This window comes from Acanthaster planci, linkage group LG01 (genome assembly GCF_054643075.1).
Source record: "Acanthaster planci isolate LZ-2023a linkage group LG01, COTS_SCS, whole genome shotgun sequence".
In the NCBI taxonomy this organism is placed as follows: domain Eukaryota; kingdom Metazoa; phylum Echinodermata; class Asteroidea; order Valvatida; family Acanthasteridae; genus Acanthaster; species Acanthaster planci.
The window spans coordinates 29,465,119-29,489,368 of record NC_141777.1 but is presented as its reverse complement, the minus strand read 5'-3'; the positions used below and the strand labels follow the sequence as shown (position 1 = coordinate 29,489,368).

The following is a 24,250-nucleotide window of genomic DNA, read 5'->3' as shown; positions in this document are numbered from 1 at the left end:
AAATTTGTCACAGACACAACATTTTTAATTGCATTTATATAGTTACAATCAAGTGCAGAAAATTTCATTTCAGTCACTTTTCAAACAGATGGACAGGTGCTTAAATAATTCATACATCTCATTTTGCATTGCTGTTGCATAAGGCAGTCAAAACACATCTACACACAAAAGACAAGCAGAGCTCCTGAAACTGTCAACTGCTGGCACCGTCACATAAAAAGCCCATGCACTGATGACGTAATGCTTTGTTTACAGTATGCTTTCCTATGGTGCTTTGAATCCATCGTCTCCAACTGGTTCCCATACGAAAGCACTCCTGTAAATCAGTGTATCATCAACAGTACATAAGCCTACAGTGGAGTCTTCTCAGGATTTTGACAACTGCAAAACCTTCAATGTTCAACAGCTACTTTTGAACATCTGACGGTGCGTGACGACATACTCACTCTTACTCACTGATGTCATTGTTCTTCATGATTCATCATTCTACTTTGGTTTATAGAAGTACATTATTTGTGGAAATGCTTTGCCTTACCTAAAATTAATATGGCCATTAACCTTTTTTCATGCAAAGAAGTTACGGAAAAATTAACAGTTGACGGTAAATGGAGATATCATTACATGTACTTCTATCAGTATGATTTCGTGCAGATGTACATGGGAATATCACTGCATGGAAAGCCATTGTTAATAACCAGTGATAAGCTTTTAAAGCATCAATGACTTGAGGTCTTCCCTGACCCTCCCCTATAAAAGATACTTTAAAAATTAAACAAGGAAGATTTTGAAATGTTACAAATTCTCATTACATGTAGAAATAACACAGCTAAGTCTTGGTGTTAACACAGCAACCTATGCATTACAATTAGGATCTCTTGCATTCCAAAAGAAACTTTCATTTTGTGGCAAAAATGTCCTGTTCAGGGATTATGTAAATTATAGTAATACTGGGTTTGGCATTCACAGAGATAAACATCCATCATCAGTCCTGTATGCTCTGAACTTTTCAAAGAGTGGGAGAAAAACTTCACAATGCTGAGACTTGAATGCATGACCTCTCGTTTTCCAGTACAGGTGACTTGCCCTTCAGCCACCAAGCTTGGAGGGGTCTGGTAGCCAGTTCGAACCCAAACCAATCCTCAATGGCAACCCCTGCTTGGTCTATGTGTGACCCAACTTCAAAAAGATGAGCTGCAAATTACTAGAGCCACTTCTGAGCTGAAGGCATTTTAAAAAATGTAACGAGAGGGTTTGCATGGCTGCCATCCTGCAGGCCGGTGTTTTTTCTTTACAGGATATGCACAAAGGAGGTTCCCATGTGCAACAAAAGAAGTGCCCTACAAGATGGCTTCCATGCAAAGCCTCTATATCAGCTAAACATTTTTTCATCCAAATAATGTCAATTTTTCATCAGGATGCCAAATTGAGTGATAAATCAAAATACATAGCTCAGTTGCTCTTTTTGGTGCAAACAAGACAAAATTACTTAAAAATAGCCTGAAGACTACATGTACTTCTGGGGATCTGGTTATGTATCGGATCAAACTGGCCAGATGTGTCCAAAATCTTGGTGGCTGAGCAAGCAGGTATTTGTACTGCAACTCCTATTTTAGAGGTGGGGAGTTCAAGCCCCACCTTTGTAAGCTCGTGAATTCTATTCTTACAATTCTTACTATTCTTAATTCTTGCAATGCTCTGAGCATAGATGGCTAACATCGGTGAAAAGCAGAACCTGGTATTTAACCCCACTAGCCCCAAACACCCTGGAGTTGATGTCAAAACATCAAATTGTACACATGGATCCGATCTTTGACAACTGTTCTGATTTTCATCTCTAACAAGAATATTGATGCAAGTAGTGCAGCTTAAAACACTCTGAACAGGTTTGGAAAAGTTTTTACTTCAATGAATGTATCTTTAAACTGCATAAGCAATACAGTACAACACTCGTGGAGCAGTCTCTGTAAGGGGGAAGTACAGACTTTATCTAAACCCCTGTATTGCATATAGATATCTCGCTCTATCTGCCCCGAGTTGAAGTGCACTCCCATGCGGCAAAAGAAAGACAGTTGGTAGTAAGATTTCCAAGTGGGTTCTTGCACGCGTTCTGCGTGTACACAAAGACCATACATTCTGAATTAAATTTGTTATGCGTACTCAGCGGACTCCGCATCAAACGTACCATTAATCTCCATCATAAACGTAGGCCTCTGCAGTGAGTTAAAAAAAATGCCCTCTTTGTTCCGCTCGGAGTGGATTATCAACCATAACAGACCAGATAATTGAACTTTGACTCCCAGAACAGGGACAAATGGTTACCGCTTGGTGCGGCCATGGTTTTAGTCCCTAGAGAGATGCATTGCTTCATGTTTCCTCCTAATCCACATGGAGAGATCATTTTCTGTGTTCCTGGCTTGCCACAGTTCATCCCAAACCCTCTTAATTTCAAATACTTCCCTGCATTCAACCAAATGGTATTCTAAACTGGTACCCTTCCATTTCAGGTACACACTGCAGCACAGTATTTGGCTTCTTTCATTTTACAGCTAATTTACAGGTAAGAATATCCGCGAGTCCTGCTTCTGCCTTTCCCTGCTGTAATGTCCTGAGCTTTCATGTTTGTTTAGCAGCATATTCTTCTCAACAACTCCAAGAAATCTGAAAAAGCAGAGTTGATTGCATACCTGGCAGGCTTCCAAATCCCAAATGACAAAACAGCTTTATTAGGGCTGCTTGAACCTAAGAGAACTAGGGAGGAAGGGTAGGGAGATAGACTATGTCTTCATCGGTGCATTTTGTCCAACACCACTGCAATCTTAAAAAAAAACTGCATCAAGACTGAGTTCTTGGGGTGGCTTTCTCCTCCCATCCCTGGAGAAGGAAGATCAGAAAAAAAGTTTTTAAAAACCTGGCTCTTTCCGGGTGAAGTAATACAATACTGCAGTTATAAAAAAGGAAATTCATTGTTCCTTTTCACATTAGGTGTTTTTTTCTCCTAAAATTTCTCAAATGGAATTAATTTCCATTCCTAGTTACAAATATTGCAGGAAACATTCAAAGCACGACGGCATGTCACAAACTACTTTTTGGAAAAACCGAAACAAATTTTTCTTGCAAATTTAAAACTTAAAAGTATCTTCTCCGAGTTATTGTTACAGTTTTGAATTTTTAATTTTCATCTCCTTAAGATGCTTTTATATGTTCAATACATACAATGTACTGCTAATAAAAGTAGTTCAATGCCACATTTTCCTTTGTTCAATAAAGCAAATTGCCATTTCGTCCACTAAAACTTCTATTCCTTATAAATAATGTAAAATAACGTGTAGGCATGCAATAGGTAATTTCCAGGTAAAAAAAAATGAATAAAAAAAATTCTAAGAAACCTTTCAGACAAACCATTTACTGCAAAAAATGAAGACAGATACGGTTTCTACAAGTTCATTATTGGCACAGAATGAGCTAGGTCAGTCTTCCAACAAAGCATGTCCAAATAAAGCGTGTCGGATATCAATTGCACCTCCTCACAGGTGCAAAACATGTTCAAACTCCTGTGCTTTGTTCTCGAATTACCTTGCCTTTTTGAAATATCAATAGGTTCATTCCCAATTTTCATGGGACTTTAGCAATGACAGTTTCCAAAATAACTGAAAAAGAAATTAAACTACAGAATTTGAAATACATTAAACTTATAAATTTGTTAGAAAAAAATACACAGAATATAAACTAACACCATGCACATAGCACAATTTTTTTTACCGTACATTATAGACTTATTGAAGAAGATGTCATTACTGTAGTGGCTCCATACTCAAGCCCGTTTCATGCTTGAGGAACATGCACATTTTGGCATATCAAGACAACTTATTGGTCCGCAGGACAAACTATGCACGTGACCTGCCCACAAGTGTGGTACCTCTGCAGTAACGACTTCTAATTCTGGTCACAGGATTAGTCTACTTGTGATGGGACTGTCATAAATGACATCTCACTCACACAGGAAAGCTACACCATAAAAGATGAATTTTGAAAGCTGCTTTCCCAGTAATGCTGTTTGCTGTTGGGGCAATCTCTAGCACACCCCACATCAACAGTTTCCAAAACTTGCTCTACCACAAAATGGGCAAAGCCAGGACACAAACATCCCAAGAAGCAAAGGGTGAAAAGCATTCTAGCTGATCCGATCAACTCTTGCAACCATTGGCTTTGCTGGTTTGGCGCAGCTCGATCCAGTGCAGCCTGTACAGCAGCCACACGACGACCGCAAAAGTCCAGGCGGACTTTGGGCTCAGGACCAGCGCCATAGCACCATAGCAGAAATACAGGTTTGTGCATTCCCAGGTCATCCAGAGGAGGGCACAGAGAAGACAGGGGTAGGCTACCAGGGACCATAGCAGCCCCAGGGGTCGTATATGGTACTGTGGCGGGCTGATGGCGCTGCCATTCTTCGCCTTAGCATTGCCGTTGGCAGAGTTTGAGTAGGCGCCGCTGCTCTGATGGGGTAAGTGCTGCTGCATGCGGTCCAACTGGAGGGCAAAGTAAAACGTGATGGGGCCCTGGAAGAGAGCCATCTGTGAGAGAAGAGCCAGGGAAATGACATATATATGTTAGCTGTATCCTGTGATTGACAAGCCAAATCACAAATGAAGGCAGGAGCCTGGTTTATGAAGTACATGTTACAATGGGTAAACAATGCCATCAGTCACTTCAATGACAACATTTTGGCAATTTACTGTAGTCTTTGTCAGATGTTACCTGCTTCGGACATTCTCAAGTGGAAAATGTACATTGAAGATCTGTTATCAAGCTCAACTGCATGCCATAACAAACTCCAGATAGTGTACCCTAACTCTGAATCTTTTGTCACAGTTCTTTTGTACACTCTCTTGACATGACTCAAGACAGGATCAAGATCTGAAATTGACCCTGAACTGACTCAGGGAGGTAGATGCTGTCTGCCTCGAGCAGAAGCACTCCCTCATCGGTTGAAAAGAGCCACGTTGGTCTGAAGTATTTATTTTGTTGGTAGCAATGCAGCTGTAATGCTTGCGTTTCCTAGTCATTCGTGAACCAACAGTGCGCGGTTACTACCAAAGGAGTCCCAGTTGCTAAGGAAATAGCGCCCTCTCTTGGTCCAGCTTGAGGCCCACTGAGTACAGGTCACATGTATTACAGTCAGTGGATATTGATACTTACATTCATGGCACAGATGACATAAGAGAATGTCTCGCCAATGATTTCTCCTCGCAGCATGAATCCATACAGAGTGTACATGCCAAAATGCTCACTTGTTACCATGCAAACAAACCACGGACCTGCAAGACCAAAATGCAAAAAAAAAAGCATCTGAAAAGAACTGACATACCCTCAATTGATTTCAACAGAAAATCCCTAATCTCCCAGATCCTCCAAAATCTGCCTGGAAGTTATGATAGACTATAATGGATTGAGGAAAGCAGAACAAAGTCAGTACTGTCCTTCCAGGGATCCATGCCACTTAAACGTTGACATACAAAGAAATGCTTCATTGGTTTTAACTAGCCTTGGATGATTTCACACGGCCCCGCCAGGATTTCGGGGGGGGGGGAGATATTCATCGGCAACATACTGATAAACCACAAACAGAGGAAGGTCAATTTCAACTTTTTTTTTTCAAGTAAATGGGTGATTGTTATCCCTGTTCAACTCTTTCTGCCATTTCTTTTGCATTTTGTTCTTTTCTCTGCACATTCTGTCCCCGCCGGGGGAGGGGACAAGTGTCCCTTTGGTATGCCCACTGGATGGTTTCAACAAAAAAGGCCTTAGGGTTTAAGACCAAACAAAAATCACTCGCAATTGCCTCCAAAAGAACACTGAATTATCAGGGAAACCTTTATGGCACAAACTCATTACTGGAATTTCTTGGTGTTATGTCCCGCCCACTATATTTTTTTCAACATCTTACATTACACAAAACTCAGCAGGGGATAATTTTCAGCAAAAAATTGGCATAACAAATCTGCTATACAAAATAATTTTTGCATAGCAGTTGGATAAACTTGTAAAGCAATTTTTTTCCACGTAATCACAGTGCATATTTACAGCACACAGTTACAACATCAACTATACGGTTCTTTGCTCTATGGTGGGTGCATCACATTAGTCATCAATGTGAAAGTTGAGACTGATTAGCAGCTGAAGGCCTATTCACGTAAGTAATCTTTCCTGCACAGACTGTGCTATGGTACAATTAATCGATACTTTTAATCGATAATTTAATGGTACAATTAATCGATAAGCTGATCTAAGCTGAGTTTTAGTAAGCACCCTGGCAGAGTGCCACTCTCTCACCTGTAAACATCGCAGGGACAGTAAGTTCCTTCCTTCAACCAATCACCATTGATGAAATTGCTACGCCACGATACAACATGAATATACATCACCCAACGTGCGCAGGACTCTCGTCCAACTCTGATGCATCATTCCTACAAGTTCGGGCAATGGCTATTTCTTAACCTCTCAACGATTTTGCCCGGTGTCTTATAATGAAAAAGTACACCCACATGTACCAGGTAAAAATTCACTCATGTTGAAGTCACAAAACAGTCTTTGAGCTGCGCTTTCCGGCTGTAGCTCCACTGTGGCGCGCATGCAATAACCAATGGGCTTGGTACCCAGACACAAGGGTATTTTACAGTTTATTTGTGTACGCATTTTCCCTTGTGTGGAAAGGTGCCCTGCTAAATGTACAGCGTGCTTACTGCATGCGAGTTTGTACATGTACTCTACATGTTTGTAACGATGCAAAAAAATCACTGTACACCACATAGCTGTTTACTTTTTACCACTTTTTCTAAGCTTTTGTGAAGAGGAAAACAACAAATCGAAGGTGAAATTGCTGACTGTTATTCTTGGCCACGAACACTTTTATTTTCATGTTTCAGCAACTGCGATTCATAAAAAAAGTGTGCAGCAATTTGGCTTAAAATGCATCGCGAAATGTGATATGATACCGGGAAAATTATTCCCTGCTCAGATGTTAATTTTTTCCAAGATTTGTTATACATTACAAAACCCACCAGCAACTGTTCACTTACCGACCAGAGGATAAACACCTATTATCAGTAGCCAATAGAAGTAGGTCTCGCTGCAGACAAGACCACACAAACTGCGAACAATGCTAATCCGATAATGCACTGGAGAGACAAAAAAGCATATGTTAACTTGGTTTGCCAGACTATTAACTGAAAAGAATTCTGTGACTACATTTAAAATACTCTAACTATAAAGCACGAGAAACCGAACACTGCCATACAGTAATTGGAAACACTATCAATGAGACTGCCTTGTTTGAGCAAGTTCCATGTTTTGTGCCAACATGCAGGGAAATACTGTAGTTTACCAGTGTAAAGAATTGGGTATACCCAACATTCTTTTCATAAAACTACTGTTATTAGTTTAATAAAAATTAGAAAACAGTCTAAACATCAACAGAAATGTGCAAAAGACTGAAATCCTATCCTAAGTGCTATGATGATAATTATAACGAAAAACTGACATCGAGGGTGGCAAAAGATATCAAATAATGGAAGATTTGAATTTGGTCCTGCCAGGTAACGACTGTGAATTACTTTCCACAAGTTGTTCCACAAGGCACTGGGCACTTGATACTTATAACATTAAACTGGTGAAGGGCAAAGTCATAGTTAAAACCAAAAAGCTGATGAAAGAGCAAAACTGTCAAAACAAACTTTCCATCTGACAGACGTCAAATTTATACTTCCTTTGCCCAGTAACTCACCATTATTTCGTTTTGCGATCCATCGCAGTGAGAGGAGTGCAAACACAAACACCAATACTGACCCTACCGTTATCAGCCAGAACTGGTGTAATGAGAACAAAACGGATAAGGCATCTTTATAGACTGCTTCAATCAGGGACACAATTCTCAAATTTGGATTTCCTGTTTTAGTGCAAATCCACTGAACAAAATCCTAAGCATACAGTATCTGTTCAGTATCAGACATTACATGGATTGGAACTCTCAGGAGCATAACGTCAGCAAACAAGATCCTAAAATGTTTAGTTGACAGCATTATGCAGTTTAGTAGCACTTAAAAGAAACAGGAAATAGAAATATTTTTATAAATTTTACTAAAAATCCTTGAAATCCTTTGGGTTTCAATTAACATTATTTTAAATTTTTGTTTTGCAATTTTAACCCATATTTTGGCGCTTTTTTTGGCCTTTATGCTAATGCATATGTGCATATTCATGAACAGAACTATGATGTCATCCAAGGCGTTGAATCTCAACGTTGCACTGATTTGTGCTCTGAAACTTTCTAGATTTTTTTAACCACTGCTATGGCAGATTTTATTTTCTTTGGCAATTTATTGCTGTGTAAGTATATGGCAATAACCCAGCAAAAATCACTTCCACATAAATGTTCCCAGATAGCAAATCTGGGGTTCGCAATTTGAACATAAAAACATGCAACCTGAACCATGTCTTCCTGGATTTACATGAAAGCAAAAGCGCCGTCACTTGTCCAGAAATGCTCGGTCAATTTTTAACGTCTGAAAAAGTGCACCATTCATTTCACGTAACTCAAAAAAGATGTCAAACAGTCTTCATACACGGAAAAAGAGTACAGAGATTCACAAAAAGTGATTCTAAGAAAAATTCCTTTCCCAGATCCTTTAATTAAGTGAAATGGATGTAATCAATGGAGATCCTTAACAACCAAAGTGGAATAAATATTACGACAATCCGAATTTAAAACATCTCTGTCCATTTGAATATTTTGAGTTTGGATTTGGTTTTCAAAGTTCAAAATGGTATGAAACTAAATAAGTTGTGTAAAAGTTCACAGACTCCAAATACTTACAACAAAAGGTATATCAGTCATGAGAAACATGGCTGACACCAACCACTGTGCTGGTTGAGTGCCATCCAGAGAGAAGCGGTAGGCCTCAATGTGAGTGTGACCAGCGGCATCCTACAATGCACATGCAAGGAATGGTTACCAGTTTCAAATTGATGACACTCATTTTTGCGATAATCCAAACTTGTTTTCCAGTGCCAATATAATTTAGCACTTTCTGAGATTTCAGTTCAGGAAATTGTCTTTCAGGGGATTTGACAGTGAATAATATCCACTTTTCAGGCAGAGGTTATTAACAATTCTGGAAGGTCCACTTTCCACAGCAGTACTTAGTTTTTTGCTACTTTGTGGGCAAACATGATTAAGCAAAGCTTGAAGGTTGAAGAGAGAAAGGGTCCATGTCTCAGAGGCAATTCCTTGAGAAGGCTACAAGTTTGAAACAACAAAGTACAGACACTGACAGACACTTCGTACAGTGTTGAATTGTCTCGTGTGCCCCAAGCCTACTTAAGAAACATATAAACTTCAAAATATCAAATATTTAAAGGAGGGCCTGGTTAATATGCCCGTGTTGTTTGCTGCAATATACTTACTGTTGCAGTAACTTCAATGAGGTGCAAGCCAGTGCTATATGCTGAGGGGTCCCATGGAATCACAAAAAGTGGTCCTTTGACATGTTTGGCTGCTCCTAACGGCCTACCATCGACCTCAACTGTGGCAGACAGGATGTCCGCTGGAGAGAACACTAAAAACCTAGCACGGAGGAGACAACAGCTTGGTGAATTCAAGGAAGTCAGCAAAAAAGCTTTACTCTCTTTTTTTTTCATCCAAATTTAAGGGATATTCTTTCGGCCCGACAACTCTCTTGTAGATGTAGACCAAGTTTCCATTGAGATGGAAAAATGATCAGATAACGATCAAATGATCTGGCAACAGCCAGACTAGAACAAGGAAATGCCACTTGTTAAAATATCATTGCAGAGTAAGGCATGGATCAACATTAACCCTTGCACAATTTAGTTAAGGACCTGTACTCCTCCAAATTCAACTACCGTATGGCAACATGAATTCCGCCCACGACCTTTGTACTTGAACTTAACCCTAACCCCCTAGAACCATCCTCAATCCTCCCAAATCATCCAATTTTCTACATGAACAAACTGCATTCGGCCTCAATCCTCCAAAATCCTTCAAGATTTCTTGAAAATGTTATTTGGGGGTGTGCGTACTGCCTCAATCCTTCCAACTCCTCCGGCAATTACTCTCATTGTGGTGAGGCAGTGCGAAGGGCATTCTTGAACAGTGTGGTTGATTCAGAACAAATATAGGGGCTGAATTCACGTATGACTGAGCAAGAACAACACAAGGTCTAACTTATGACCTTCACTATTGGCATCCTTCGCAATCGGCCATGCACTTTTGCTATTCACCCTCAATCCTCCAAAATCCTCCAAAACCACCCAAAGGATTTTGGAGGATTGAAGAGGGTTAGGGTGAGAGAGGTCATGGAGCCCCATGTAAAGCAAGCTGTGTGCCACCTTCCTCAATTCTGCCAAATCTTCTGAGACCTCTGGATGGGGTTCAAAGGATCTAGGAACATTAAGATTAATGTTTGTTCAACAAGGAGATGCTGACATACCGTATATGCGTTGAGTGCCGCATCTTGTTCAAGGGTTCATGGCCAAGCGACATGAACCTGGCTCGCTTGGGATTGGTGATCAAAATGACTGGCCATGTGCCGAACTTCACGTCCACGAATGATAGTATGTCATGGTCAAATGCCATGACTCGATACCTTGGGACAAAAAAACACACAAATGTAATCCTTACTGCTTTTTCCAGACAGAACTTGCGCTAAATGTGGACACATGTATTTTCAAGGAAAAGCAATCAATAATTACGACATTTTACAAAAAACTTTGTTCTGGAACGTAACACTTACATTCTGTTCTGCTTCCAATCTTCAAGTTCTAATTCCAACAGGCCATTCTTTTGTATGGTGTTCATGTTGGGCACCAGACCACCAAAGCTGTGCAAGTGGCCGCACAGATATGCTATTCCATTTCTGCAAATTTTCAAAGAGAGATCACGGTGCGTTCAACAGTTTGCTTGAATGCACCAATCAACAGGTGATCATCTAATACATGTGCCGTGGGGAGCCCCAGCCAATCGAGCATATGCATGTTCGTAACTAAACCAGATTTTTATTTATCAATTTGCGTATACATGTACAGGTTCCACTCCTACTGGGAGTCTTTTTTGGTGGCTGTTTTTGACGTGGTGTAATCCCCCAAGTAAAAAGGCACTGGTATGATTTTGTTTAGAATACCAGACTTTTGAAGCTATGATGTTTATGAACAAAGGCAAGGAATGTCGGCAAATGAATTAAGAAAGTTCAATAATACTTCCATACATGTACATGTAAATGTACTTTTTTGGGGGGAGGGTGTTTACTATGCAAAAATTGCGGCTAGATGGAATGTTAAAAGGGACCAAAATGGGTTCTCAAAAAGTTCCTGGATAAACTGCTTACTTTAGAGCATTTGAAAGTCTGGTGTGAGGTGCTATAATGGTTGATGTGGGATAGTGTCCGAAGTATACAGTATGATTGCTATGCTTTGTATCCTTGCTGAATTCTTCCAGTTTCTGCAACTCCGGCTGTAAAAAAAGATGATAAATTCAAGCCCACATTTAGAAACAAAATGCACAGCTCCCTTCATATCAACCCTCCTGCACAAAACACAATCAAACAGCCCAAAGAAATCTGCATTTAGGTGATCTGTGTAGTGATGAAAACATACACATTCGTTCTGACGGCTGGATCCTGTTGGAATCAGGAGGTTTTGCCTCTGCAGTGGCTGCTGAATATTGTTGGACTCACCAACAGAATATTAAAGCTTGCCAGAATGGAAATTAACACATTGTTTGCTTACCAATAGGCCACTACTGGAACTAGTAGGCAAACAAGCATGACTAATTACCTGCCAACATTTTGGGCATGCAATATGACATGTATTTAATTACGGCTACCAGACGTGCAATATGACTCAGTTGAGAGTTTTATGAAGGACAGATAACACTGTCAGGTTACATGATTCTAACTACCTTGTTTACCTGACGAGCTACCTTAAAATCCCATACGTGTGAATGTACAATTTGTACATGTGGGTCATTCCATAAATTTGGGGTCCAAAAGTGTGACCTTTTTGTGTCCCTGTTACACCTGACCTGTGTCATTTTACACAGGAAATATCACTGAAAAAGATTTCAAACTATTTCTATTTCTTTGGCAGATAATTTGCACTAATTCATCACTCTTGGAAATTATAGAATGTTTGTGTGAACTTACAAAACAGGCCCGTTGCCTGACCAGAGACTGGGGGGGTTTGTCAAACCCAAAAGTGGAACTTTTGACACTGCGAACACATATTTTTATACAAAGGCCTATCATAGTGTGCTTTGGAACACATCAACAAGTTCCATGTTTGTCGTGAACTGACGGATGCATGTAAGACTTGTATAGACCCCCTACTTCAGTTTTTAAGTTCACTGCATATCCTTGATTGGCCTGGTATATGAGTTTGCTCTTCACCCAGTAGGTTGAATTGGGCATTGGGTGATGAGCGAATGATATGAACATTATTATAAAAAAAAATCTCAGAAAATCCCACACAAAAATTCAGAAGTTCAACAAAGTGATAAAGTCTAGTAAATCATTATTACCTCCACTTACCTAAGTAAAAATTGGAAAAAAGTCGGGGGGCATTTCATTTTGCACTTTGGGTAAAAATCAGAAAATTGGACCAAAATAAAATGTCATCAGAACTTTGAAGCGGGTGTGTGAAATTGACACTTATGAATCAGAATATTTGGAGTTTGATTAATTTCCATCTTTTTTGAAATAAGAGGTGAAATATTTTTCTTTTACTTACCTCATACAGTATTCCGAAGAAATTGAATGGCCTTCTCGGCCCTGGATTTAACACAGCATACACAGACACGAAAGAGTAGACACCAAAGGGAAGCTTGTGTTGATAACGGAAGGTACTATCCCCCCTCTCCCCCATTACAGAGTATTTCCTAATTCAGATGAAAGGAAATATCTATTTAGCATTGCACTGTAGTAATGCAGGGTTGGAAAGGTTTATAGGACAAGGAAAAGTATGATAAATTTTCAAGAGCAGCAATAATCTTGTTTCTTGAATTAAAAAATACATGTAAATGATTTGGTTTGGATTTGACAAGGAGTGAGACCCTTAACCCTAACCTTTCCCAAACTGTAAACATCAATGTTCAAAATCACCCACTTTTAAACTAGAAGTACTACTTAAAACTGAAGTATGATTTATGCACTGTAAAAAATAATAGTACCCGTTGAAGCTATCAAAATTATATGAAAATCAGTGATAGTTTTAGGATTAGGGTGGATTTGGGATTAAGGTGAATTTGGGATTAAGGAGAATTTAGGATTAAGGAGAATTTGGGCTTAAGGTCAATTTGGGCTTAAGGTCAATTTGGGCTTAAGGTCAATTTGGGATTAAGGTCAATTAAGACAGGGTTGTTTGGATAAAGGAATCACAAGAATCATCTGCAATCTACAGGCACGATACACGTAGTTTGACTTTCAAAATCTGAAATAATCTTTAGATATTTACAAATAAACTAGATCTTAAAATATACAGAGTATTACCTGTAATAATTCAACCTGTGGTTGGCACTTGGAACCCCAAACGCATCTGTGTATTGAAGGAAACAACCATTTACAAATTATACATGATTTCCACTAAGCAAGACTGTCACTGACCATGACAGTTCTGACTGTTTAGGTTCAGGTTAGTGCAGTATGCAGTTTCTGGAAAGACAGTCTTCCTTCTTTTGACACTGCACTGGTTTAGTTGGTATAGCATGTCACATGACAATGCTTCAGTCCCAGAACTCTGATAAGCTATGCTCAAGGTGGTTGATTATGTGTGCATGCATTGGTTTTCAACCCAACTTGACCGCGTGCCAAGGGTCATCATGCGGAATAAGCTGCTTTAGCAATGCTGGCCCTTCTCTGACATCAAAGATAAATGCCTTAACCACCCCATCACACAAGTACATGTATATATATATATATTTCCACAACAGTCCTCAAATATTATGTACATGTATGTACGCAACTCAACAGATTCTGTTCTGTGTATCAAGCATTAAAAGATACATGCCATAAAAATTCTTTTCCCCTTTTACATCGAGTAAATTTGAATACAAACCTTGTCTCTGATCTTTCCTTCTACAGCTTAAGTTTATTGACAGTCATGAGAAGAATGGAGATGTCAAAAAGGGGCTTCAAAGGCCAATTTTTAAAAGGCATTTTCGCTGGTGTGGTGACAAAATTTGGCTGAGTATGTTTTATGGTATCTGTACACGACAATCTTATAATAAGTCAACCTTCTTTGACACGAGCACCTGACTGTTTGATGCAGTTGCCTGCACAATTTGACTAATTTCATTTGACTGGCCAAAACCGGGAATTCAAAGGCCAAAGCCTACCGTTGATTTTCAAATTAGAAAGGGCCTGGAAGCTTGGAAATGAATTCCTTCTGAATGTGCACCTCCTTATTCTTAGAAAATGTGATCAGAAAACAAATGACGGTTCTTCATTACCATGGTTTCCTCTGACATCTATCCAGATAGTCTTCTCTGTCACATGGGCATGATCCAGGGCATTTTTGTAACTTTGCCATTCTACCTCGTACTGCTTGGAGCCCATGTTATCTAGCGTTTTGGCATCGGTAAGATCGCCTGCAATAGAAAGCAGTAGGTATCACTATCATGAAAATGACGGCAGGTGCATAACCAGAGTTTGTTTTTTTTTCATTGAAATAGAGCATTTGCCCTATTGAGGTTAACTTACAACGCAAGCTCTGAAGGCACTCGCATTAAAGATAATAGTCAACTTGGGAATACTTTTGTTACATACTATTCCAAGCATTTATCATCCAGTTTCACGATCTTAGTGTAGCCCTAATATCATGATCTATTTTTACACTCCTTCCTTTGCTTCAATCAGCATCCCAGTTTTGTTCTTAAATTTCTTCCACTCTGCATCCCCTAGCTACATGTACAACACTGTACTGTATACTTATACAGAATACAGTTCAAGTCAGAACTTTAAGCCTGACTGAACTGAAAAAATTGAAGAAAAAATAAAATGTTGCTAAAATTGTTCCATGACCTTTTCTAATTCTGTGACAAATTGGTTTCAACAACCTGCCCTTGTCATAAACATATGTACAAAGCCCAAATCTTCACACAATTCATCACAAATAGAATAACCATAAAAAGTATAATAATGCATATTTATTCACAGTTTTTCTTTCTTGGGAAATGTACATGTACTTTAATAATCAGGAAACACATGCAACACAACCAAATTTGAATGGAAGGGTAATTTTTTTTTTAACTTGATTTGAATTTGTGACTAACCTCTCCCTTTTTCCTGGTACAAAGGGCAGTAGATTATGAGTGACAGGACAGTAGTGTGGGGAAAATCCCATGGGGTAATTGTCAGTATCATGTGCAGGTGAGTTCCACCTGCATATGCAGATCCTTTACATGTTTTATGCACAATGTATGCACCATTAGCTGCACCATGTATTGCCAAACTGAAGCACAGTACATAAGATGAGAAGAACAAGAATTGTCCAAACAGGTTCACAATTTATACAAAAAGGTATGCAGAACGCAGCAAGGCACACATGTAAATGCACTCAACTTGCACTTGATTTTTGCAGTCACATATTTTTTCTCTCAATCCAGCGCAGCACAGAATAAGGTTATGAGCAAAGACCAGGACACATTGCATCATCCAATCACAGGGAAGTCCAGCGTGGCACACAATATTCAGAATTGGAGCTTGCATCATTGTACATGTACCTCAGTGCAGAGGCATTACATCATGACATACATGCATGCGCTGTGTTCGGTAAAATAAGTTCACTGAACTACCTATATTATCTCCATGTGTACAAATCAGCAACAATGCCTTGTCAAAGAAGCAGGATTGAAGGGTCACCAACTGTGTCTATAAGCAGGGTTGACTTTCCTGAATACAATGGTACATGACCTCATTATCCTATCAGCAGTGAGCACATGGCATTATAAACGAAACAACTGTTGAAGAGCTACCTGTACCATGATCAATTGTGAAATTCTGAACAATGACTTCAAGAGCTCAAACTCAAACTCCACACTAACTGTTGCCAATCTGTCAGATGTTCATGTACATACAGTGCATTTTTATCTCCATTTTGTGAACCTAATGAAATCATTGAAAATAAAAAACAAACCAAATCCCCCTCCCCCCGAAAGAAAAAAAACAAAAATTTAAGGGAATCCTCGTTGTTATGCTGCCTTTTACTTCCGAGTCAGGAGGTATTACTGTCTTCTTTATTCCACAAGCATTGAAAAAAACCCAACTACATTGGTACATACACATTGAAAGCAGGTACATGTACGTGTACGGGTAGGTGAACAGTTACATGTATTTCAGTGGATTAGCTTCAAATTTGGGGGTTTAATAGAGTGAAACCTAAAAAAACATGTCTCCACAGTAACAATGCGATTTCTTTGGGTTGAAATTTACACGTATAATTTATCAACATTGAATTTAATTGGCATTAATTATTATAATGTGAAAATCCATTCACTTTTACTGTGCAATCTAATAAACAGTGGATCTTTGAAGACGCCTGCCCTCAGGCCACACACAAACACAATCTGTGGTCTTCTCATCACAAAAATTATTTTTTAACTTGGGTTTCATGCCTCAATTCCTGACAAACAGTTGTACATGTACAGTACATGTACCAATACCATACATGTATCCTGAAATGACGAATGGTACATACAGGTAGGGTCCAGTACAGGTAAATTGATGACACAAATTAGAATGTACATGCATGTAAATGTCAGTGGTATCATGTACGGTTGAAAGGTTTTATTTATCCAACAATCTGCAGTCTGGTCCTTTGAATGGGATTTAAGCAGGTAAAACATGACTCATTTTGAGAGTCGGCGCCAACAGTCAGTGTGATTCATCTAGATGAACACATAGTTCATGTACATGAACTGAGGCTCTGTAGAGCCTAGGGTATTTGGGAATAACCAAGAAAAAAAACCAAGACACTTGACTTAAAAAATCCTCATAAACTTTACACTGAAATGCAACAATGATTGTCAAAAAAAGGAGGGCAGCATCATGCAAGAAGGACGGTGGTAATATGGAAAGGAAGAAAAATTCACAGAAGTTTTAACCAAATTGATGGTAAGAGAAATTTATTAATCTACTGTACATGTATTGGAGCAGAGCCCCATGTGAATGAATCTCAAAACAGCTACAGCACAATATCGTATCCAAAATGTGCAAAAGAATACAACAGATCCTTGGTTAACTCACCTGTTGCTAGCACTAGCTCTGGCTTGATAGCTTCCACATTTTCAATGCAGAACTTGTTGAAATCTGTAGTTCTCTGGGGATCCCTGAAGCGTGATATATGTATATCTGATACCTATCAAAATACGTAGGGTGTGAAATAGATGGACATCAACTGGGAGGGCAAACAATCCGAGGTACACAAGGTGTAAAAAGCATGCAGATTTGTTGCAAAAGGTGTGTCGTCTTCATTATTTTTCAAACTTTTAGAGGGCACTGAGAAAGTTACTCAACGGTGGAAAATGTGAAATTTAACACATCAATAAAAACTAACAGTTCCTATGTAAACAATGTTGTAAACAAATCCGGAATAAAGCACGCTGTGCAAGTTACTGAAGTACAACAGGAAAAGAAGACAAAGGTGGCAACAAATGATGACAATAAGGCAAAAACAACAACAACAGTTCTGCTACCCATTACACGGCATCTGAAGACTGGGTAGATGGGTAGGAACAAATTTTTGTTCACTTTTTTTTTTTAATACCGATTCAGTGTCCAGCTAAGTGTCAAGTAGTTAAAATAATAACAGCAACAGAAGTCAGGTGGCTTTATTTCAAATGAAATGTAAAACAAGTAAGCCTGTCAAATCTTTTTACAACAAATCCAAACTGAAACAGATACTTCATCGTCCTTTAGTTTCCAATTTCATATTTTCCTCACATTTTTGCCCCAAAACTTTAGGTCACACGGTCCAAATAGGGTATGAACTGGTAGGGAAACTGGAAAGCATAACTATTTTTTCCTTGTTGTCTAGACAGACAAGGGTACTCACGTGAATGAACCACCAGAGATTTTCTAATTTATCTCCAGGGTAAGGAGCCACATCCCCCAGTGGGTGTGGCGGTCCATCATAAGGTGGTGGGAGGGTGAAATGATCCAAGGTGTAGGCCAGCAACCATGCTGCCAAGCTGACCGTGAGGATGAGAAGCAGTGTGTACAAGCCCAGGATCCGAGCCATTGGTGACATATACATGTACTTAAATGAACCCAGACTGTCAGCAAACCGTACGCATTCCACCAGCTAATGTTGAAAATGAAAATTGTATCTGTTATCTTTAACCTGACAATACATATGTACATTTAGATGATCTAATCATTTTAAGCCATGATTTAATCAAATTGCCATAAACTTAACTGAGCCGTCTTGTTGAATTTTAAACAGAAGTTTACAATACGAAAGGTTCGTGAAAGTGTATTGCTCACATAACAATACAATGTACATTTAGGACAGCAAATCACTCTTAAGTTTTAAAAGTTGTCTTAAGACAACACAAGCTGGATAAAAGCATTAAAATCATATCAAATCAACAAACGGTTACATTCTATGTATCAAAAACTGATGCCAACAACAAAATAAATACATGTACAAAGATGCAAATAGTTCAGGAATGCATTATCACTGATGAATTTGTGGTAGAAAGCATTACTCAGAAAGGAAACTTCAGTGATATTGACAAGTGTTTGAAAACTGTCCAAACAAAAAATTATATTGAAAACAGCTCCAATGCATCCTTAACTTTGTGCATAGACATGTACATGTCCCCATATTCTCATTATGCAGTATGCACTTATGCAGGTACGTTCATGCACCTGTACATGTACAGGTGTATACACTATCCAGCATGACTAGCACAGCTGATAATGCCACACGAGACCCATGAACTAAAACATGTGCACGTACATATGCATCATCATCTGACACACTACATGTACACAGTGTGATTTGAGTCATGACAGACTGCTGATGAGTGGGAAAATACTATTTAAAATATGCGTACATGTACCTGCAACAAGTTCAAAGTGATTTAAAAGCAAAGAAACCCACATTAATATTTGTACTTACACGTGTATATTGTAGTGAGTTGAAATGTTTCAGTGATAAATTAGCACTCTACTGCAGCTGTGCATGACAGGGCAACATATTGGGGGCTTTCCACTCTAAAATTAAAAATTGATCTGTCTCTTTGTTGAAGTCATCTGTCTACCGCGCACACTTTCTACTCAAAGATCTGCCTTTGAAATGTAGGGCAAACCTCAAACAACAAAGACATAATGTTGACAGTCTCAGCTTATTTTAAATGACAATTGACTGCACCTGTGCAGCAGGTCCCCTGCCTCACTGTTCATGCCCAGCACATGGGGGTCATATGTTCTTACTCTTGAACCCATGGTCACATGCCATGTATTAGTACTGGTACATGTACATGTTCATGTGTAGACATGCATGCAGACAACATGTGTTGAAACACTCTGTGTCTTTTTACTGCAGACCATATTAACCCTAACTATTCTGAATCCAACAAGCATATGTGCATGATTTAAATGGTTTCTAGGGGGTTTGGGTTTCAATAACTGATACAAAGTTGCAAACAGAGAATAGGTAATCCCTGAAAGAGTTTATTACAAATTTATAATGGATTGGTAAGTTTATCATTTATGTAGATACATGCTATTTACTCAATGTTAGTTCTTACAATTACAGTGTACATGTGTATTTTGAATAAAATGTGGCAAGTACCGCTATGGAGAATGAAAACATGAATTTGGGATGTAGACAGTTTAACATTTGAAATTTTGGAAGGAGTGAAATAAAAATGTTCACAACTGAGCATCATATTGAGTCCATTTTTCCCAAAGAACAGAAGAACATTCTTTGCTAGATGGAAGTAAAGATTGGAAAGCTTTCCAGTTTCTCTTCACAGACGTACACATGTACATGTATACAGCCTTCAAAGTCAGCAACAGTACATGTATATTTATAATACAAATGGCAATTTTAAGAGAGTACAAAAGAAACGGTAGGCTACATCATGAGATGCATGTACATGTACATGTAGATACAACATGTAAATGTACTTTGAATCATCAGCTCCAGCTGATGAAACACAATGTACATGTACAATGTAAAGTGTACATGTACATGTACATGTACATGTAGATACAACATGTAAATGTACTTTGAATCATCAGCTCCAGCTGATGAAACACAATGTACATGTACAATGTAAAGTGTACATGTATGTGTAGATTACTCAAGAATGCTGTACTTCAGATTTCAGTTACCGTAGTCTTCAAAACAAAGTCTGATGTACTAGTGGACAAGTTTTTCTTCACAGTATTTTGGATGCTCCCTGACTTGGGCAATCATCCAACAAACAGGTTATTCAAGCTGTCTGCAGACAGTATGAGGATTGTATTAGAGGACACAAAGGCTGTGCCGAATATCCGAATAACTGAATATTCGATCAATTATCAAATATTTGAATATCATTTTTCGAATTTGAATATTTGAATGCAAAATTCATGAAAAGGGAAAACTTTCTTTCCTTTTTAAACGAGAAAATTGCATTTGGAGGCTTGTTTCAAGCAGATTCAAATGGAAAGCGACAGAAATCTTACAGTGATTCAAAAAGTAAATTATTCATTGAACAATTTAAAAGGAATAGAAATTTACAAAAGAACAAGAAGTATTATTCATCTCTTAAATCTTGGCTGAAGATACATGTACTCCTAGATGTGAGAATCTATTATATTGATCATAATGTACAATTGTGTGCGTTACTGCAACTGATTTTGTATACAGTTTGTTCATTAACACTCTGCCGGTTGGAACGACCGAATATTCGGATATTCGATCAAATTTAAGGTCGAATATTCGATTAGTGAATTATTCGAATTGACTCAGCCCTAGAGGACACATGGTATGGAGGTGACTTAATGCTTTGAGCCTCAGGCATCTCAGCAAATGTAAAAACCAACTAAGGTAATGAATTGGTTTGTCTGCAACAATGCAATATGAGCTTGTCTTCATAGAATAAATGCTGTTGAATTCAATATAGACCTGGCATATCATAATCAAAGTAAAAAGCCAACTAAGGCTGGTTTTGATTTGGTAAAACTCACTTTCCTGACAGGATCATAGGAATTAATTGAAGGTCAATTTTGCTTTAGAACTTACAATGTACCGGTTCACAGGTACATGCCACAGACACAACATAGCTTCCAATTAAGAAGCTGCATAGATCTATACGCCCAAAAGCTGCACATTTCAAACGTTTATCCCTGCAATCTTGGACAAAAAGGTAGTATCATCTTTGTCACTTCATGTTTTTTAAAGGTAGCGGTATTGACAATGTACTGATTGTACAGTAATTGTGACCAAACTTTGTTCATTATCACACTTTTTTTTGATGCAAGCCTACTGTACACTTGGCAGCAGCATTATATAGAAGTGAGATCATGGGTGTAGCCAGGACCTTTTGGGGGAGGGGATGGCAAAGCACTATTTTTCAGGAGGAAAAATTACAGGGTGGAAGTGAATTGAGTGCTCATCAGCAACAACGAGGGGGGGCAAGATTGCTTTTTTTAAAGCAAATTGGTAATTTTCATTCCTTTTCATTATTCTCATTTTTTCAATGTTTATCTCTTTTTGGTCCTTTGTTATTTTTTCCCCAGGGGGGAAACTGCCCCCCTCCCACATCCACAACTGAGATACAAGCATCTAGGTTGTTGTTGCCAGGTTTCAAAAGGGTTTTATGTAGGCCTACATGTATCAGTTGACAAAATTGCTGTTTTTGTGTAGTGCTGATGTTGACTACCGTTATGCTCAACTCAACTGGTTTTGCTCCTTCCCCTCCTCATTTCTTCTTCCAATCTACTCCATGTACATCATTTTTTCTTGACTGAGCTGAGATTCATTTTCTCTTATTTCATTTTTGGCATTAGGTTTTTCTTGCCCATGTACTTTTACTCAAAAAAAGAGTTTCTCAACCAAAGTTTGGCATATCTACAAGGTACATGTATACATGTAACTGTGCACACAGTGGTCTGCCCCATTGGCCAAAACTGGGAAAGGATAATTATTCACAATGAAGCGTGCCAAAAGTTCTCTGAACTGTCATTAGTTCCTGAGTAAGACAATAAATTCTGGAATGGCACCGACTGCATGGATGAAATACCCCCTCAATATGCTTCATTTGCTTGCAAATTACAAGGTTTACATGGAAATAGTCAAATCTTTAAAATAAAATGAAGTGTACACGTATATACCGGAAACTTCATACAGTTCAAATCCATGTATTAAAAACTGAACAAGTGAACACTTAGCCGAGTGATTAGGGAAGTTTAATCAAATGGTGTACATGATGTAGTCAATTGTCATAATTGTTTTCTACCCCCGGAAGTCCTTACATTGTATATCATCCTTGTATTATAAAATAAAATCCAACATTTCACTGCAGGATATTTTACCTTAGAACTTTTCCTGACCCATGGCTCCGGATAATTTTTTTAAAGGGAAACAAATATCTAAAATTACACTGTTTCCTTTTTCATGAATATGAAATCCCTTTATCGATGGCAATGACATACATCCATGGACGACCATGACATGATGGAGATATTGTGAGATTTCCATTGCCGACGGGCAATGGAAATCTGGATCTTTGCACTGTTTTTTGTGACCTTTTTTCAAAAATACACGTAGAAAGAAGAGTTTTCTTCACCAAAATTAATTTCTAAAATTCAGGGCAATTATGACTGATTTGAAAGAATCAAACTGTATGCCTCACTGTGACTTGAAATTTAATCGAAAAAGTTTTAAACTAAGAGAAGGAGAAAGAGGAAGTGGTGGGAAGTCAAGATATGGTGAATATACAGTGAGCATGGTGAGACAGTTGTGTTTTCATGGTTTTCTCAAACTGTATCACCAAATCAAAGCAATAAAAATTATTCCTAATTCAGGCGACACCAACTGTCAGGTTTTTCTGAAGTAGGGCAAAAGGCCTACGGGTAGGCCTACCCTGTAAAACTAAAACACTGGTTGAAGCGTGCAGGCACGAATTATGATGACGGAAGTTTTACTACCATGTGACTACAACCTTTCTCTATGCTACAACTTACAAGTACAACCGATCCGACTAATCTGCAGACCTCGACTGTGTTCCTGTCAGTGTCACTTTGATTAAATTACAGTACATCCGCTCCAGTGTTCTTCAAAATATTATTCCATTTAGAATTTTATTTTCAGTCCAACTTTTCAACTAGCGACAAGGAAGCCATAAAAAAATTTACTTTACTTGAGAGAACAAATTTTGCTCCAAGTAGGCCTACTAAAGTCAGTGCGCAAATTATGGTAACCACTGGGTAGTCGTGCATGGCCTAGGCCTGCGCCTTCCTTGCACTGTAGCAGTCATACTCATCGCAGTAGGCATGATATTGATAGGTAGTATTCCGTGTAAAAAGGAATAGAATTTTAACTACAGCGATTGCAGGCCTACTCACTTTTGCAGGCAGACAGGATCGGCTCTGATTGTATAGTTTTTATGGAGATTTCAGAGGCTATGACGCAAAGCTACCAATTTTGTTTTCCAACCGCAGCAGGACCGGACCACGACAAGCTAGCGCGACGACGTTCAATATTTCAGTTTTACGTTTGCAACTTCAGCTGACAACTACTAATAGTGGAACTCAAAATCGACCTTTTTTATTTTTCCTAATAACATATAGGCCTAGTCGATTATTCCATAAGAATTCACTACTCCTTTTGCAGGTGTTAATGTATTCGATTCCTATTTTGTCTTGCAAAAATATTCGCAACCGACAGAATCGCAAAAAAAAAAATAGACTTCATACGGATCCCATATTTATCCAAAATGGTTCATACCGAACAGATGAGGTCTACGTTTTATAAGAGCATCGCAAAACTCACGTAGGCCTGGGACTTGATTTCAAGTTTATTGTGAAATCTACTGCAAGAAGTATGGAACACTGAATCATAATTATTTAAAATGTCTTTAAGTTTAACAGGTGTTACGTGAGTCATAAGAGGGCGCTAAGTTGTTGATACTGCTAAGCAAGCAGCGTAATCGAGAAGAGCTGTTTTCTGCTACGAATAGAAACAAAGC

General features: G+C 38.6%; 1 protein-coding gene across 2 annotated transcripts; it reads right to left on the bottom strand.

Moving 5' to 3' along the window:
• Positions 1 to 3: 3 nt before the first annotated feature.
• On the bottom strand, positions 4 to 23,787 carry LOC110983178 (transmembrane protein 62-like). 2 transcript variants are annotated; one of them, XM_022242220.2, is made up of 15 exons: positions 23,628 to 23,787; positions 18,118 to 18,366; positions 17,310 to 17,421; positions 14,516 to 14,653; positions 13,557 to 13,602; positions 12,799 to 12,946; positions 11,400 to 11,524; positions 10,809 to 10,931; positions 10,506 to 10,661; positions 9,460 to 9,619; positions 8,870 to 8,980; positions 7,781 to 7,862; positions 7,077 to 7,175; positions 5,197 to 5,315; positions 4 to 4,571 (listed from the first exon to the last, which is right to left on the bottom strand). In XM_022242220.2, the coding sequence occupies exons 2-15, from the start codon at positions 18,316 to 18,318 to the stop codon at positions 4,185 to 4,187; spliced, it is 2,007 nt and encodes a 668-aa protein (XP_022097912.2). In that variant the 5' UTR covers positions 18,319 to 18,366; positions 23,628 to 23,787; the 3' UTR covers positions 4 to 4,184. The 2 variants fall into 2 exon arrangements, with proteins under 2 accessions (XP_022097912.2, XP_086993128.1); XM_087137002.1 differs by having other exon boundaries at positions 18,118 to 18,374; positions 23,630 to 23,787.
• Between the last annotated feature and the right edge of the window lie 463 nt (positions 23,788 to 24,250).

Bases quoted from the DNA above. Each gene is read 5' to 3' on its own strand.
- LOC110983178 (XM_022242220.2), bottom strand. From the start codon at position 18,318: ATGTATATGTCACCAATGGCTCGGATCCTGGGCTTGTACACACTGCTT. The intron at 12,947-13,556 runs GTAATACTCTGT...CATCTGAATTAG, and splicing joins CACAGGTTGAATTATTACAG to GAAATACTCTGTAATGGGGG. The intron at 10,662-10,808 runs GTAAGTGTTACG...TTTTGTCCCAAG, and splicing joins GATTGGAAGCAGAACAGAAT to GTATCGAGTCATGGCATTTG.